General features: G+C 41.9%; 1 protein-coding gene across 1 annotated transcript; it reads left to right on the top strand.

Annotated features, from left to right (window-relative positions):
• Positions 1 to 1780: 1780 nt before the first annotated feature.
• LOC120435130 (ribonuclease inhibitor-like) lies at positions 1781 to 18773 on the top strand. The gene is made up of 5 exons (XM_039604120.1): positions 1781 to 1791; positions 6694 to 6873; positions 13961 to 14140; positions 16365 to 16541; positions 18550 to 18773. Exons 1-5 carry the CDS (start codon positions 1781 to 1783, stop codon positions 18725 to 18727), a joined length of 726 nt encoding a protein of 241 aa, XP_039460054.1. The 3' UTR covers positions 18728 to 18773.
• The last annotated feature ends 743 nt before the right edge of the window (positions 18774 to 19516 follow it).

Here is a 19516-nt window from a genome sequence, read left to right on the forward strand (position 1 = left end):
ACCAGCTGTTTTAGCTATATCCCCTCAAGCACACCTTCCCTGGTCATCTCTGCTGTGGTTGCTATAAAGTTTAATTTTCATTTTAAAAAAAAGAACAAAAAAAAGAAAAAACTCAAGTCAGACTTGATGCCATTTATTGGCAGCATGGTGCCTGTTTGTCAGTCTTTGATGATAAACTGCAGCACAGTCTAAAGCAAACCTTCTGACTTTATTGACTTTATGCATGTATATATTCTTCCTGTTCACCTTGGACACACAACAGCTCTCTGTTTGTTGTGATTGGATCTAGAACACAATTCAGATCAGCCAACATATCCTAATCTAGATGATTTTTAAGGTGGTATCTGGGACGAAAAGTTAAAAATCAGCTTGGATGGCCTGTACTGTATGATGGCCTTCGTTGCACCACATTGATAGCCATGCGGGGTGGTTCACTCCTTGGGCAAGAAGACCGAGGAGTGAGCCACCCTTGGTCAAAGCTTGGTCATTCAAGCTCACTGTTTTCCCTTGTTGGTTGATGATAAGTATTTTCTTTTACCTGACTTGTAGTCATCATTGTGTTCAAATTAACTCACACACTGTTGACTGCTGTAGCTTACCTGGCTGAGCAGGTGACCCATGTACTGAAAGTTAGAGGCGTGACTCCAGGGCCTGGTTTGAGTCTGCCCAAGACCATTTCCTGTGTGTTATTCTCCTCACTTCTCCCTCCCTTCCTGTCTTCTCTGTCCTATACAGTGAAGACAAAAGGCCTCAAGTTCTGAAAACCCTTCCCCTTCATCATCTTCCAAATCATCTCTCTCATCTAAAATCACCAGTATTCTCTGAGTAGAGAATCTTTTCACAATCTTGAATGATAAGGATCCAAGTAAATGGCCTGTATTTATATAATGCTTTACTAGTCTCTAAGGACCCCAAAGCGCTTTACATATCCAGTCATCCACCCATTCACACATTGGTGGTGGTAAGCTACATTGTAACCACAGCCACCCTGGGGCGCACTGACAGAGGCGAGGCTGCCGAACACTGGCGCCACCGGGCCCTCTGACCGCCACCAGTAGGCAATGGGTGAAGTGTCTTGCCCAAGGACACAACGACCGAGACTGTCCAAGCCAGGGCTCGAACCGGCAACCTTCCGATTACAAGGCGAACGCCCAACTATTGAGCCACGATCGCCCCCGTGGGTAAAGTGGGTAAAGTTTATGTATTTGCTGTGTTCCCCCCAATTTGTAGTTGGGACAGAGTGTGAAAAACTCTCAAAATTCCATCCAGTTTAGAAGAAAAACATTGAGTGAAGTGTTTGTTTCATCATCCTTCACAACTCATCAACCAGGTGTCACAAACTGTAGCAAAGCAGTACAAAGCATGTCATACTGGATGGCTGCAACAACCAGAGTTTTACCTACCTTTGGTGTTTCTTGATAGCATGAGTGTAATACTTACTGAACAGAGTCGTCTTCTGTAATCTTTTCAGATTCAGAACACTGTATTTATTTTCAAGGGGCAATTAGGATACTGACCTTGCCAACCGTACATACAATACACAAACATCACATTGGGGAGACAGGTCAGGCTAGGTAGCTGGCCGGTCAGCCGCTAGAGCAGCGACCCGGAACCGAACAGCGGAAAATGCACAACATCAGGAAAGATGAGGAGGAAAAAGAACTGCCCCCAGACTGAGCTCCAACAGGGAGATCAGTTTGAGAACAGAAAAAAAATGACCTTAGCGCAGAGCACATCAAAACTCTTAATACGCCATAGAAACACATGACAAGCAACAGGGATGGGTAAAAGGTGAGAGACAGCCTGTGTAGACAGCGTATCCGGGCCTGCAGCATTTGCGTTGGCCCCCTCGACCCACCGTCTGCACCGGGAGGGGATAAGCATGCTTAGGATGGGAAGGAATAGTCTAAACACCGTCTGTTATCAGGGTGAGATTTGTTATGTTCAGCTCCAGCCTTGAGACCACAGCTGGCGCCGGTATGTTAGCCGCATGAAATGATGGTGGTTTTCTTTGGTGCGAACAACTGCATGTCAATTTCACAGCTGATCTAACAGTCCGTCACTCGTCTCTCAATCTCCCGTTGGAGAGCCACGAGCTTCTCCGAGAGGTTATCAGTTTTGCGCTCAAAGAGCAAAGTCTGAGAACTCACGACCGCCATGAGCTTCTTCAAGATCTTATCCGTGCTGCGTTCAATGAGCCCATTTTGAGAAGTCACGACCCGTCCCATTGTTTCAGTCACAGCGGGCAGCCTTGTGGGTTTTGAACAGCTGATTCCGCTTTCTTTAATCTTCGATAAGCCAGGGCCAAGCCAGCTCAGATCAGCAAGAACCCTTTGCTGCTGTGAATGTCCGTGCTGCTATATTTCAGTATCAGGCTCTAAATGTACAAATGGATCTGAGAAGATTTCCAATCATGTTTCTACTAGATTTACAGTTTGTTTTCATGTCTTCTGACTCAGAAGGTGGAGCTTACAAGGAGTAAGTGCTGATATAGAAGAAGAGTTGTGTTTTAATGAAGCTATTTAGTTAACCAATAATTGTATTGCATGCTGGCATTAAAAAATGTTTCATTTGACTGATTTAATTAATTTGTTTGTTTGTTTTTCTTCCAGACTGACTGGCTGTAACCTCTCAGAGAGAAGCTGTGATGCTCTGTCCTCAGTTCTCAACTCCCAGTCCGCTAGTCTGAAAGAGCTGGACCTGAGTAACAATGACCTGCAGGATTCAGGAGTGAAGCTTCTGTCTGCTGCACTGCAGAGTCTACATTGTACACTGGAAACTCTCAGGTCAGGATCCAAACATCCCCACTGCTGATCATTAAATGATATTATTGTATAAACAACCAAGCTTTATAGAATTGGCAGGTGAACTTTTCTTTATCTTTGGATTGCTAAGGAGATTCTTAATTACGGTCTGAAGATTTTTTACAGTCACATATTTTGTTTTAATGGAAAAACAGAATTATTGTTCAGTTCAATGAGCAGGTAGCTGTGAGATTCATAGTAATGGGGTATATTTGTATTAAAGATGACTAAACTTGAACAGTAGCTGTGTGAGTTACTTTGTTTACTCATGTGTGCTGATGTTGTGAGTAATTTAAAGCTGAAGTAAACTTGTAATGAGTTTAATAGAGTTTCTGAAGTAAGTGTACTTGGAGATATTTATGTGTTTACTAAAGTACAGGAGCAGGAGGCTGTGTAGCATAGAGGAACCCAGACCTCAGCTTTGTCTCCTGGTTTCTGTTGCTGCTGTTACAGTTTCCCCTCATCGTTCCCTTCAACAGTCTCCTCACTGTAACAAATCAAATTGTTACTGTATAGATTCACGTCTGAATGTTGCCATGTGCTATTAAAACTAAAAGCGATGTTTCATACACCCACGTGGTTCAGTCACACAGTAACTGAGGGTAAATAATGTTTGTGTTGAGCACATCGTACAGGTCAGCTGCTCCACACAGATCTCAGGTTTACGTGCTGGAACAGTTTGTGATCATGAAGGATAAACCTCACTTCCTGTTTGTTTCATACAGATGTGACATGAACAATAACACATTCATGAAATCCTGTTAGGAACACAAACACTATTGTAGCTGGAGGATATATTTGAATGTAGGATAATGTAGGGGATCATAAACAACAGTAATAACTAACCACCACCTCACCATTTGGGTTGGTAGCTGCATGTTGATTGATGAAGTCATTTTCTTCTTCCTCCATTTCTACCTTATTAATATCAGATTAAAAGCTGCACAGAGACAGGCACTGGACATGTTTAGCCTAGCTTAGTACAAGGACTGGACATGGGGGAAACGGCTCTCATCACTGGATCAAAACATGAAAACAAATCTGAAGTAAAGTTTTGTTGAAGTGAACTGTGGTGGTGCCCAATGTTCCCTCTATGCTGCGCACGTGCGCAATTGCGCACTGCTGGCACGGTCTCTGCGCACAGAAAATCTGCGTTGCACACACAAAAAAAAATCAAATCTCAATTGAAATCAAAATTAAAACTTTAACAATTCTGTTTTGCAGTGTTAGTCAGTAAGTGGCTGGCTGCTCCCGTATGGGATTAGAACGATGCCACCTTATCCCATAGTCCAGCCAATGATGCGATTCACATTCGTATATACGCAGCTAATCAACGTGGTTGACAGGCTATGACAGCGTCCTTTTGTGCCGACGCCGGTGTTTTAGCTAGCAAAGCGGCATGGCTGATGTGGAGTGAAGCCACGTTAATGACAACGTGTACAACCATTGGAGATGTGAGCAGGACAGACGGAACAATTAACGGAAAAAGTGTGGATTTTATACCAGTTTTTAAATTGTGTTGATAGGCCACGTAAAACCAGAGTCATGATAAAAAATATGCAATGTTTGGTTTTCTTCCTGAATACTATCGTTGTTTATATTTACTGCGGGAAGAAACGGTAAAAACGGCGTTTTATAAGGAAAACGCTCGAAAGCCTGTGAGCAAAAACAAAACTACAAATCCCCACCTTTTCCTATTGGTGGAAAAATGTACCATGTCGACCAATCAAAAAATGATATGGCGATATGGCATTTGACGTTTTAGGAGTGACGGCGGTGTTTTGAGATGTGAGAGATTTGTGACGTTTAGCGTGTTTGGAGTGTGTTTGTGTGTTGTCTTGTGTAGTTAGTGTGTAGTGTAGTCAATAGTTTTGTTGTGTATATCAGAACAATGAGACGACTGCTGAGTGTTACAGGTGTTACAGCAGTGATACATCTCCTGTTGTCAAGCCTGCAGGTATCAGGCTGTTGTTCTCCTTTATCTCATAGTGGACAGAAATTATTTTTGCAGTGGCACAAATAATTTGTGTGGCATCAGATTTGATGCAGAACAGCTGATTGTTCAGTAAATAGTTTGAAATGTTTATTTAAAAAAATGCCTTGGCTGCATTTTTAGGTAAACAGCTGCAAAAAACTTTGTTGTTTGCATAACTCAGTTATTTTTTTGAAGAAGTAACTATATAATTAATTGCCCAACATTGGTCATTATATACTGTATTTTGCAGACAGAGAGTAACAGGACTCTCTCCCAGACCACAGACTCATACTCATAATACAAGTCAGAGCTTTATATAAAAAAAGAAAAAGAAAAAGAAAGTTGTGTTTTCAAAATTGGAGTTCAAGTTATTTTTACTTCCAATAGTGTTAACATACTACACAGGTCATGAACAAGATTTTTTTAAATTTTCATTGCAATTGGGCTAAAGCAGTTAATTAAAAGTAGTCTAACATAAATGTAAATGCTGTAATTTGATTATTTTAATAAACCATGTAACTTGGATGGATTAGATGCTGGCGTGACCACAGTGCAGACGTCTGCTGTCGCTCACAGTGGACGCTCAGGGAGTTTGTGTGTTCGCTCAGACACATGAAACATTAGAGGGAACATTGGCGGTGACTGACAGGGAAAAGGGGAATGATAAGACTTACTGTAAATATAATCATGTATGTATTGAAAAAGGAACAACTAAAATGTTCCAGCTGAAAAAATGAAATCAGTTTCAGTTTATGAGCTCTGTTTGTTTTCTTTACAGTTCCAACCTTTTATATTGAAATGAGTTGCTCATTCCTGTTTACATGACCTGCATAAAACAATACAGAGCACATTGGGCTGAATATGGAAAGGAAGCATCACAGTACAGCTTCACTGAAGCCTTAAAGTCTCTGATATGAAATGAAGCAGCCAGAGCTTTTTCATGAGTGGAAATCCACGGTGACTGTGAGCTGCTGCTACAGCCCCCAGATTAGCCAGCAGCTCATCCTGCTCAACATTTTCTCACCAACTTTAATGGAAGTGTGATGTTTTCAGCTGGAGTGATGGTCAGGGTGGCCTCCCTCTCCTCTTCTTCTCCTCTTCCTCTTTCATTTGTAAAGTCAGATCTGCTGCTTTAATTCATGTGGAAGTCCTCTAGCTGAGTTTGGGAGAGACTAACAGCCTCGGCAACAGAGGGGAGAAAGGCCGGCTGTAACACCACCACTTTATTCTTTTCTAACTGTCACATCATTTTATCAGAAAACATATGTATGCACATGTTTTTACTATGTTTGGCTTGAAAAGCTAAAATGTAAGAAGATCACATGGTGCTCTTTATTATTGTGTTGGTTTTGTTTCCTGTCTCTTGGATGGAGCCCAGCTGTGCGTGGACCCTGGGCCGGTGGTCAGAGTGTGTGTTGGATAATCTGGCCCAGGATGAGGCCAAACTGAAATGGGATTAAATGTCTTTCACATATTTGAGCCTAATTTAAAAACATCCTCCATAAATATTGAATAATAACAATAATAATAAAGGGCCAGAAGATGACTTGTTGTAATGAAAATGAGCTTGTAGTTTGTCTGCTTCAATAATGTGACTGGAAAAAGGTGTTGGACTTCAAATATGTCCATTTCTTTCACATTTCACCTTTAAAAGTGAAGCCATGTTGTTCCTTGAAGGAAAAATAATACTTTTTCATGTTTTTATGATAAATGAACAACTTTAATGGGAAATATTCAGAGTTTTTTCTCTTGTTTGTTTGAAGCTGCTTCCTGTTGGCTTCAGCTGTTTGGAGTTTCCATTTTCTAAACTTCTACATTCTGAACCTTCTTCAGCTCTGAACAGATGATGAAACACTGAATGATTTCAAGCTCACACTTTGTCTAATAAACTTACATCTTTCATTCTTTGTACAGATTGGACCGCTGTGGTTTGTCAGAGATCAGCTGTGATTATCTGGCAGCAGCGCTGAAGTCCAACCCCTCGTATCCCAGAGTGCTGGACCTGAGTGGAACCTACAACAACCTGCAGGATTCAGGAGTGAAGCAGCTGTGTGTTCTTCTGGAGAATCCACGATGTCGATTTGAAACTCTGAGGTCAGTCACCATGTTTTAGTTGTGCTGAGATGAATATGATGTGAAAGTTGTGCTGACACTGTGGATCAGTAGGCCCACACACCTCTATACAGGAAGTCTGGTTCTACTCTTTGTAGAACTTCTGATCCCTGATCCTCTGAGTCTTTCTCAGTAGATAATGCAGAGTTCTGAACTGATATGGATGAGCGGACTCAGGCAGCCTGACAGAGTTGATGTCCATGTCTTCCCTGCTTGTCCTGATACAAATAAACATGAATATCTGGTCAGTGGTTGTTGATCAATGGTCATGAGAATTTGCATAATTAAGATTAAGGAACTGACCTCCCAGCCCATTGTTCCTTCAGTGGGCTGGTTTCAGTCATTATGCAAATGTACTGTTTATAAGATTGGGGAAACCTGCAGTCAGCTGAGACTGAAGAAGTCACTTGGATGAGTGACGAAATATTTCTCCCACGAAACGCTACGTCCAGATGAACAGAATCAGCTTTTGGAGAAACCAGAGTATCCTTGCAGGTCAGATCTCATCAGTCACACCTGTTAGTGCAGCTCTCCTCTAGATTTTAGTGCTTGTTAAACTAGGATGATTTTAGGAGCCTGGACCGCAGATCCAAGGGAAGTTATGACTTGGAAAGACTAAACCAACCTATTAGAGGTGTTTGCACTAACATAGATAAATATTCAGATTTACATCTTTATTGTCTCACAAAGGGTTAAAAAGTGAATGTGCACAGAGAGGTTGGTGGTGAGATGGGCACTTCCAGCACTGTAGACGTGTTCCAGCTCAGTGTTCATGGAAATAATCCGGAGAGCAGGATTCCTTGATGAATGTCACATCTTAAAGTTATAATCCACAGGGAAAACTTTGAAACTGTCGATCTGATATCTACTCAGCCAATCAGGTGTTTACATGCCCTTCACTGACCTTCAGCCCCACCTTATTATCAGTTTCTCTCTCTCTTTTACATCTGAATAATCTTCACTTCACATTTCAGTCAGTTCAGATTTCATTAGCACGTTCACTTTAGCATAATCCATTTTAATCCAAACACCTTTCTCTTTAAAACTTTGTTTTTCAGTCACAGTATATTCAATATAATTCTCTTTTTCACTGAGTCACACACATTCAGAGATTAGAGTGTCCTGTGTGTGCTCTCATTCACTCACACTCACTCTCATATGGCTGAAGTCTATTTGTACAGAGGCTGTCAGCTGGCCTGAGTTAGGCCTGTCTCTAAAATCATTATTTTATTACTTTTATTCTGATTCATCAAAGCCAAACTCAAACATCTTTATATTTACTGATTATGTTCTCATCAATAATTAACAGTCAGTACATTCAGATATGAATCATAATTCAGTGTTTAACATATTATCACAGATGGACTCCACAGGAGATCTCCTTTATGAAGAAACTGTGAAAGTTCGTCCAACAGTGGGAAACATTTCAGAGAACATCTCAGAGAATATCTGTGAAGCAGAAACTAAACATAATAATAGAAGAAAAGCCAAATAATGATCCAAATCCTGCTCTGAGACTATCAGACAGGCTTCCAAAGACTGCTCACCTCTCAGGCTTAGTTAAAGATGCTGGTGCTGTCCACAGATCAGCTGACCTGCTGGGTCTCCATGATCAGCTTTGTTTCTTGGAGATAAAGGCTGAGCCCTTTAGAGCTTCAGTTCTCCAGAGCAGCAGGATGTCTGAGGTCTGCAGAAACACAAAAACACAGCTAAAAATAGTTGTTCAAAGAAAACGAGGTGGGAGCTGCTGATTCCTGAGCTTTGATACTGGATTAGCTTCAGTAGTTATTACCATCACTGCTGTAGGAGCTACATTTAGTCACAGCTGATTGTCTTCTTTGAACAATCACAATGACTACTGTTCTAAAAAACAAGCAGACAAAGAACCAATGAGAGTAAAGAACAGGATAAAGAGCTCCTGTGATGGTGGCAAAGAAATGAGCAGCAGACGGCCGTCTACATGTTGTAGTGGTTTACAGTCACCAGGGGGCGCCGTCACGGCCACGCAGTCAGTGGGCTGCTCTGCTTATGCTGTTGTTGGTGAAACTGAAGTGAAAGCGAGTGTTAAAACAATGAAAAGTGTCCACTGCAGCCTCCATCTGAGCTTCTCGTGTTCTTTGTTGATCCTCCATGTTTGTGCTGAACGCTGCTGTCGCTGTCTTCCTGTTCCCGCCCACTTTCTAACCAATCAGCATTGGAGCGTGCACAGCGTCGTCCACACTGAGCTTTGTTGTGAGCGCGTGGACTCGTCTGCAGAACATTTCCAGTACAATAACCAGCTGTGCATGCCCCAAGCAGCAGCTTCAAGCTCACCTCAAAGAAGTTTAACAGGAAGGACGACTCGTCCATCACGCGTCCAGCTGTGACCGTGTCCACAGCAGAGTGTCACCGAGGCTTAATGCTAACACGCACACATGAAGCTAAAACCACCACGAGCAGCTGCTCAGTGGATTTGGAGGAGAAATGTCTCCAGCTTCTCACAGGCAGTATGCAGAATGTGGATACTGCCCTTTGTTCCTTCAGTGGGCTGGTTTCAGTCATTATGCAAATGTACTGTTTATAAGGTTTGGGGAAACCTGCAGTCAGCTGAGACTGAAGAAGTCACTTGGATGAGTGACGAAACGTTTCTCCCACAAAACACTGCGGAGACCTCGTCCCAGACTCAAAATCAACACTTGTCTGCACAAAACTTCTCACACGTTCCCGTCACAAGTGTCTTCTGTTTTGCAGTGTTAGTCAGTAAGTGACTGGCTGCTCCCGTATGGGATTAGAACGATGCCACCTTATCCCATAGTCCAGCCAATAATGCGATTCACATTCGTATGTACGCAGCTAATCAACGTGGTTGACAGGCTATGACAGCGTCCTTATGTGCCGACACCGGTGTTTTAGCTAGCAAAGCGGCGTGGCTGATGTGGAGTGAAGCCACGTTAATGACAACGTGTACAACCATTGGAGATGTGAGCAGGACAGACGGAACAATTAACGGAAAAAGTGTGGATTTTATACCAGTTTTTAAATTGTGTTGATAGGCCACGTAAAACCAGAGTCATCATAAAAAATATGCAATGTTTGGTTTTCTTCCTGAATACTATCGTTGTTTATATTTACTGCGGGAAGAAACAGTAAAAACAGCGTTTTATAAGGAAAACGCTCGAAAGCACTCTCCACCTGTGAACAAAAACAACACCAGAAAACCCCACCCATTCCTATTGTGGAAAAATGTACCATGTCGACCAATCAAAAAATGATATGGCAACATGGCATTTAGTTGTTTAGGAAGGGGGAAGTTTTAGGAGTGACGGCGGTGTTTTGAGATGTGAGAGATTTGCGACGTTTAGCGCAAATCTTGTGTAGTTAGTGTGTAGTTAGTGTGTAGTTAGTGTGTAGTGTAGTCAATAGTTTTGTTGTGTGTATCAGAACAAGGAGGCGACTGCTGAGTGTTACAGGTGTTACAGCAGTGATACATCTCCTGTTGTCAGGCCTGCAGGTATCAGGCTGTTGTTCTCCTTTATCTCATAGTGGACAGAAAGTATTTTTTGGAGTGGCACAAATAATTTGTGTGGTATCAGATTTGATGCAGAACAGCTGATTGTTCTGTAAATAGTTTGAAATGTTTATTTAAAAAAATGCCTTGGCTGCATTTTTAGGTAAACAGCTGCAAAAAACTTTGTTGTTTGCATAACTCAGTTATTTTTTTGAAGAAGTAACTATATAATTAATTGTCAAAGGAGTTTGCAAAGAAAAGCGTCTGGACTTCTTTGAGTTGCTTGAAGACGTTTCACCTCTCATCCGAGAAGCTTCTTCAGTTCTAAGGTCAAATGGCCGAGAGTCCCAGATTTAAACCCAGTGGGAGTATCCCCCCAAAGAGGGACAAAGGATCCCCTGGTGATCCTCTAATCACATGCGACAAGGTGTGAAAGCGGGTGTGGTACCTAATCAGCCAGGGTTTCGGGTGAGCTCATTGTGAAACCTGGCCCCACCCTATCATGTGATTTCCTGAGGTCAGATGGCCCAGGATGTGAGTGGGCGTTAAGGCGTGGGGAGGGAATTCAAAACTGGATTATAGATGGCAGACAGTTGGTGTCGTAAACCACCGCCTCTGTTCAAAGATGGTCGCTCACAGTGGACATAGATGGCCTCTTTCACTCCTCTTTCAAACCATCTGTCCTCTCTGTCCAATATGTGAACATTGGCATCCTCGAAAGAGTGACCTTTATCCTTAAGATGCAGATGGACTGCTGAGTCTTGTCCTGTGGAGGTGGCTCTTCTATGTTGTGCCATGCGCTTGTGAAGTGGCTGTTTGGTCTCTCCAATGTAGAGGTCCGGGCATTCCTCACTGCACTGTACAGCATACACCACGTTGTTCAGTCTGTGTTTTGGAGTTTTGTCTTTCGGGTGAACCAGTTTGTGTCTGAGTGTGTTGCTGGGTCTGAAGTACACTGGGATGTCGTGCTTGGAGAAAACTCTCCTGAGTTTCTCTGATACACCGCTACATAGGGGATGACAATGTTGTTGCGTCTGTCTTTCTTATCCTCCCTCGCTGGTGTCTGATCTTCTTTTCTGTGCCTCTTTGCTGACTTTATGAATGCCCAGTTAGGATAACCACATGTTTTCAGTGCTTCCTTTACATGTGTGTGTTCCTTCTTTTTCCCTTCAGGCTTAGAGGAACAAGTTCTGCCCGGTGGTGTAGGGTCCTAATTACTCCAAGTTTGTGTTCCAGAGGGTGATGGGAGTCAAAGAGGAGGTACTGGTCCGTGTGTGTGGGCTTCCGTAAACTTCAATGTTGAGGTTGCCATTCTCTTCAATGTGCACAGCGCAGTCCAGGAAAGGCAAACAGTTATCCTTAGTGTCTTCCCTGGTGAACTTGATGTTTTTATCCACGGCGTTAATGTGCGCAGTGAAGGATTCCACTTCTTGTGTCTTGATTTTGACCCAGGTGTCGTCTACATATCTGTACCAGTGGCTGGGTACTCTCCCTTTAAAAGAGCCAAGAGCCTTTCTTTCCACTTCCTCCATGTAAAGGTTGGCTACAATAGGTGACACAGGGGAGCCCATGGCACAGCCATGTTTTTGTCTGTAGAAGCCTTCGTTGTATTTGAAGTATGTTGTGGTAAGGCAGAGGTCTAACAGTGTGCAGATCTGATCGGGTGAAGTTGGTCCTGTCTTCCAAGGAGCTGTCTTCTTGTAGTCGTTTTTCTGACAGTCTCCACTGCCTCCGTGGTGGGTATGCAAGTGAAGAGAGAGACTACATCAAAGGACACCATGGTTTCATCTGGATCCAGGGTAAGTTTCTGGACCTTGTCGGTGAAGTCGGTGGAGTTCTTGATGTGGTGTGGGTGTTCCCACGAGAGGTGCCAGGATGGTAGCAAGGTGTTTCGCAATGTTATAAGTGGCTGAGTTTATGCTACTGACTATGGGTCTGAGTGGGACCCCTTCCTTGTGGATCTTAGGAAGTCCATAAATGCAGGGTATGGCATCCCCTGGATAAAGCCGGTGATATTTGAGGCGGTCAATGATTTTGTCCTTTTCAAGGTCTTGAAGGCAAGCTATAACTTTCTTTTTGTAGCTGCTTGTGGGGTCTCGTTTTAAAGCTTGTTTTAAAGCGCATGGCACAACATAGAAGAGCCACCTCCACAGGACAAGACTCAGCAGTCCACCTGCATCTTAAGGATAAAGGTCACTCTTTCGAGGATGCCAATGTTCACATATTGGACAGAGAGGACAGATGGTTTGAAAGAGGAGTGAAAGAGGCCATCTATGTCCACTGTGAGCGACCATCTTTGAACAGAGGCGGTGGTTTACGACACCAACTGTCTGCCATCTATAATCCAGTTTTGAGTTCCCTCCCCAGACGCCTTAACGCCCACTCACATCCTGGGCCATCTGACCTCAGGAAATCACATGATAGGGTGGGGCCAGGTTTCACAATGAGCTCACCCGAAACCCTGGCTGATTAGGTACCACACCCGCTTTCACACCTTGTCGCATGTGATTAGAGGATCACCAGGGGGTCCTTTGTCCCTCTTTGGGGGGATACTCCCACTGGGTTTAAATCTGGGACTCTCGGCCATTTGACCTTAGAACTGAAGAAGCTTCTCGGATGAGAGGTGAAACGTCTTCAAGCAACTCAAAGAAGTCCAGACGCTTTTCTTTGCAAACTCCTTTGACTACGATGACCTGGATGACTGAGAACCTTCACAGACATATATAATTAATTGCCCAACACTGGTCATTATATACTGAATTTTGCAGACAGAGAGTTACAGGACTCTCTCCCAGAACACAGACTCATAATACAAGTCAGAGCTTTATATAAAAAAAGAAAAAGAAAGTTGTGTTTTCAAAATTGGAGTTCAAGTTATTTTTACTTCCAATAGTGTTAACATACTACACAGGTCATGAACAAGATTTTTTTTAAATTTTCATTGCAATTGGGCTAAAGCAGTTAATTAAAAGTAGTCTAACATAAATGTAAATGCTGTAATTTGATTATTTTAATAAACCATGTAACTTGGATGGATTCGATGCTGGCGTGACCACAGTGCACACGTCTGATGTTGCTCACAGTGGTCCAAGGGACCACTCAGGGAGTTTGTGTGTTCGCTCAGACACATGAAAAATTAGAGGGAACATTGGACACCAGATATGCAAACACAGCATCATACAACACAACCAAGAGATCCAAAGAATTTTCTCTGCATTTCTGTGGCTGATGCTGCTGGAACGAAGCTGTTTGAAACCTTGTTGTTCTGCACTTTGGGACCTGAAGAGGAAACTGAACCTCTGTGCAGAGGGTTCAACTCTGAGGATTCCTGTTCAGTTTTTTTTAATTTCACATGGCAAAATTTGACAACTTTATGATAAATGTACAACTTCAATGTAAAAAATTCATTTTTTTCTCTTGTTTGTTTGAAGCTGCTTCCTATTGGCTTCAGCTGTCTGGAGTTTCCATTTTCTAAACTTCTACATTCTGAACCTTCTTCAGCTCTGAACAGATGATGAAACACTGAATGATTTCAAGCTCACACTTTGTCTAATAAACTTACATTTATCATTTTTTATTCAGATTGAAAGACTGTGATTTGTCAGAGATCAGCTGTGATTATCTGGCAGCAGCGCTGAAGTCCAACCCCTCGTATCCCAGAGTGCTGGACCTGAGTGGAACCTACAACAACCTGCAGGATTCAGGAGTGAAGCAGCTGTGTGTTCTTCTGGAGAATCCACGATGTCGATTTGAAACTCTGAGGTCAGTCACCATGTTTTAGTTGTGCTGGGATGAATATGATGTGAAAGTTGTGCTGACACTGTGGATCAGTAGGCCCACACACCTCTATACAGGAAGTCGTGTTTGGCTTTTTGTAGAACTTCTGATCCCTGATCATCTGAGTCTTTCTCAGTAGATAATGCAGAGTTCTCAGCTGATGTGGATCAGCAGACTCAGGCAGCCTGACAGATTTGATGTCCATGTCTTCCCTGCTTGTCCTGATACACATAAACCTGAGTATCCTTGCAGGTCAGATCTTATCAGTCACACCTGTTAGTGCAGCTCTCCTCTAGATTGTAGTGCTTGTTAAACTAGGATGATTTTAGGAGCCTGGACCACAGACTCCAAGGGAAGTTATGACTTGGAAAGACTAAACCAACCTATTAGAGGTGTTTGCACTAACATAGATAAATATTCAGATTTACATCTTTATTGTCTCACAAAGGGTTAAAAAGTGAATGTGCACAGAGAGGTTGGTGGTGAGATGGGCACTTTCAGCACTGTAGATGTGTTCCAGATCAGTGTTTATGGAAATAATCCGGAGAGCAGGATTCCTTGATGAATGTCACATCTTCTTAAAGTTATAATCCACAGGGAAAACTGTGAAACTGTGGATCTGATATCTACTCAGCCCCACGTTATTATCAGTTTCTCTCTCTCTTTTACATCTGAATTATCTTCACTTCACATTTCAGTCAGTTCAGATTTCATTAGCACGTTCACTTTAGCATAATCCTTTTTAATCCAACCACCTTTCTCTTTAAAACTTTGTTTTTCAGTCACAGTATATCCAGTTCAATCCTCTCTTTCACTGAGTCACACACATTCAGAGATCAGAGTGTCCTGTGTGTGCTCCCATTCACACTCACTCTCATATGGCTGAAGTCTGTTTGTACAGAGGCTAACCTCAAGAAATCACATGATAGGGTGGGGCTAGGTTTCACAATGAGCTCTCCGCAACCTTGGCTGATTGTGACCTACACCCATTTTCACACCTTGGCTCGTGTGATTAGGTAGAGGATCAACAGGGGGGTTCATGACCCCCGTGGCGGACTCTCCCACAGGGCTTAAATCTGGGACTCTCTACCATTTGACCCTAGAAATAAAGAAGCTTCTTGGATGAGAGGTGAAACGTCTTCAAGAAACTTAAAGAAGTCCATATGCCTTTTCTAAGCTCTTTAGATGACTGTGAACCTTCACAAACACCTCATCAGTGTCACTGTCAGAGCTACCAGCCCTTTCCTAAAATCACAAAGCTCTGCATTGAAATCAATGATATCAAAGCTGGAATTAAATGAGTCCTACTCTTCTGCTGATTCAGCATCACATTCATCTTTTGTCCTTGCTCTGCATCCCCACCATGGACTTCATTCCTTTCCAAGGCAGCCTTGAGTGTCCTTTATTCAACTTATGCTCTGCTTTACTTTTAGACCTGATTTTAGCTGCTTTATCTCTCTTTCAACAAGTTTCTGTGCCTCGATCTTTTGCTTCTCTCCCTCATAACAAGACAGTTTCTTCTGACTGAGAAGATGTTTGAGTGATTTACTAATCCAGGGCTGATTTTTGGGGAAAATAGTTCCTGTTTTCAAAGTAATCCCTATTTTTCCCAGAAAGAAATGTAAGTAGAAATCGATGATCTAAGTGAGAACATGAGCCTTTAAAAAGGTTCTTCTGAGGCTGCTGCCAGTGGTCAAAGCCTCCAACAAAGCTCTGTAAGTAAATATGTGATCATAGCTTTAGTTTTTAAATGTTTATTCTAGTTAACACAAATCAGGTGGAACAACTCAAATAAAATATCAAAAATATTAAGTGGTCATCGGTACTCAGTTTGTTCAATACTGAATACATTGGAGCACAAATTGTCCACATTTCTGAAATATTTCTGTGTGTAACTGTTACCAAAGTGCAATTTAGACCTGACCTGTGGTTGTTATCTAAGTGATAATCATCAATTCTACTAAAACAAATACAAAATAAAGACATTTGACACATTTTGTTGATATCAAAAGCACACTGAACAATTCAGTGTTGTTTTACTGCTGTTCTCTCTTCACTTCTTCTCCTCTGATTCTCTCCACATGTTGCTCTGCATCATTGCTCAGTTTCCTGACAACAACAAGATTAAATATTGCTAAATATAATAGTATCTCATTACACTTCAACATATCTGTTTTATTTTTGTAATTGTTTATCTGTTATTTTTCAGACTGAGTCACTGTGACCTGTCAGAGAGAAGCTGTGAAGCTCTGTCCTCAGGTCTCAGCTCTCAGACCTCTAATCTGAGACAGCTGGACCTGAGTAACAACAACAACCTGCAGGATTCAGGAGTGAAGCAGCTGTGTGTTCTTCTGGAGAATCCACGATGTCGATTTGAAACTCTGAGGTCAGTCACCATGTTTTAGTTGTGCTGAGATGAATATGATGTGAAAGTTGTGCTGACACTGTGGATCAGTAGGCCCGCACACCTCTATACAGGAAGTCTTGTTTGGCTTTTTGTAGAACTTCTGATCCCTTGTCATCTGAGTCTTTCTCAGTAGATAATGCAGAGTTCTGAGCTGATGTGGATGAGCGGACTCAGGCAGCCTGACAGATTTGATGTCCATGTCTTCCCTGCTTGTCCTGATACACATAAACCTGAGTATCCTTGCAGGTCAGATCTTATCAGTCACACCTGTTAGTGCAGCTCTCCTCTAGATTTTAGTGCTTGTTAAACTAGGATGATTTTAGGAGCCTGGACCACAGACTCCAAGGGAAGTTATGACTTGGAAAGACTAAACCAACCTATTAGAGGTGTTTGCACTAACATAGATAAATATTCAGATTTACATCTTTATTGTCTCACAAAGGGTTAAAAAGTGAATGTGCACAGAGAGGTTGGTGGTGAGATGGGCACTTTCAGCGCTGTAGATGTGTTCCAGATCAGTGTTCATGGAAATAATCCGGAGAGCAGGATTCCTTGATGAATGTCACATCTTCTTAAAGTTATAATCCACAGGGAAAACTTTGAAACTGTCGATCTGATATCTACTCAGCCAATCAGGTGTTTACATGCCATTCACTGATCTTCAGCCCCACCTTATTATCAGTTTCTCTCTCTCTTTTACATCTGAATAATCTTCACTTCACATTTCAGTCAGTTCAGATTTCATTAGCACGTTCACTTTAGCATAATCCTTTTTAATCCAGACACCTTTCTCTTTAAAACTTTGTTTTTCAGTCACAGTATATCCAGTCCAATCCTCTCTTTCACTGAGTCACACACATTCAGAGATCAGAGTGTCCTGTGTGTGCTCTCATTCACTCACACTCACTCTCATATGGCTGAAGTCTGTTTGTACAGAGGCTAACCTCAAGAAATCACATGATAGGGTGGGGCTAGGTTTCACAATGAGCTCTCCGCAACCTTGACTGATTGTGACCTACACCCATTTTCACACCTTGGCTCGTGTGATTAGGTAGAGGATCAACAGAGAATTAAATGAGTCCTACTCTTCTGCTGATTCAGCATCACATTCATCTTTTGTCCTTGTTCTGCATCCCCACCATGGACTTCATTCCTTTCCAAGCCAGCCTTGAGTGTCCTTTATTCAACTTATGCTCTGCTTTACTTTTAGACCTGATTTTAGCTGCTTTATCTCTCTCTCGACAAGTTTCTGTGCCTCGATCTTTTGCTTCTCTCCCTCATAACAAGACAGTTTCTTCTGACTGAGAAGATGTTTGAGTGATTTACTAATCCAGGGCTGATTTTTGGGGAAAATAGTTCCTGTTTTCAAAGTAATCCCCATTTTTCCCAGAAAGAAATGTAAGTAGAAATCAATGATCTAAGTGAGAACATGAGACTTTAAAAAGGCTCTTCTGAGGCTGCTGCCATTGGTCAAACCCTCCAACAAAGCTCTGTAAGTAAATATGTGATCATAGCTTTAGTTTTTAAATGTTTATTCTAGTTAACACAAATCAGGTGGGAACAACTCAAATAAAATATCAAAAATATTAAGTGGTCATCGGTACTCAGTTTGTTCAATACTGAATACATTGGAGCACAAATTGTCCACATTTCTGAAATATTTCTGGGTGTAACTGTTACCAAAGTGCAATTTAGACCTGGCCTGTGGCTGTTATCTAAGTGATAATCATTAATTCTACTAAAACAAATATAAAATAAAGACATTTGACACATTTTGTTGATATCAAAAGCACATTGAACAATTCAGTGTTGTTTTACTGCTGTTCTCTCTTCACTTCTTCTCCTCTGATTCTCTCCACATGTTGCTCTGCATCAGTGCTCAGTTTCCTGACAACATCAAGATTAAATATGGCTAAATATAATAGTATCTCATTACACTTCAACATAAGTGTTTTATTTTTGTAATTGTTTATCTGTTATTTTTCAGACTGAGTCACTGTGACCTGTCAGACAGAAGCTGTGAAGCTCTGTCCTCAGGTCTCAGCTCTCAGACCTCTAATCTGAGACAGCTGGACCTGAGTAACATTAACCTGAAGGATTCAGGCGTGAAGCTTCTGTCTGACGGACTGAAGAGTCCACACTGTACACTGGAAACTCTCAGGTGAGATCAAGCATTGTTTTTTCATCAACTGACAGAATTAGCAGATTAATAAAAAGGCAGTCCTCTAATAAGAGGAGAAGTGGAGGTGTTTTGAAGGGCAACATACTCTTATGTTAACAGGACAGGAAGTAGTTCCTGGGAACTGCTTCCTTTGTTAATGTCTAAGTAGAAACATGATGGTAAAACAGTGATGAGTTTGCAGAGGTGAATCCACAGCACACAACACAACACTGCTGTTGCGTGCTGAAGGCAGACTTCTCACAGTTTCTGAGACTGCAGGTTTCATCACTGTCCAACCAAAATTCACTGAACCAGCAGTAAATGAACGTCCAAAACTACGCTTCATGTTTTAAAAAACAGATGATCAGGGGGATTTGTGTTTACATCTTTTTTGTGTAATCTGTTCACCTGCTGTTTCAGCTGTTTGGTGGTTGTTGAGATGGTTTTGTGAACTTTTAGCTGAGATTTTGACATTTCTGTAGATACCACACATGTCTAATTACTTTGTATAGTATGAATGGCCATAACGAGGTTTTTAACAGTAAGAAAAGTTGTAAAACTTAAGAAAATATAGTTAAAAGTCCAAAACCTTCTACGTCTGGTCGCTTGTGGTAAGGAGCAGATCAAACGGGTAAAGAATTACGTTATAATTATAAATGGCTTCAACAGCACATTCAGGTCTGTGAGACTCATTCAGACACTGAGCCGTGGCTCTGTGCTATATGCACATATTTCTGCATCTCTGCCATTCAGACACACTTTATATATAGTTTATTTTATGTAGTATTCAATA

Source organism: Oreochromis aureus, linkage group 3 (genome assembly GCF_013358895.1).
Source record: "Oreochromis aureus strain Israel breed Guangdong linkage group 3, ZZ_aureus, whole genome shotgun sequence".
NCBI classification, from domain to species: Eukaryota; Metazoa; Chordata; class Actinopteri; order Cichliformes; family Cichlidae; genus Oreochromis; species Oreochromis aureus.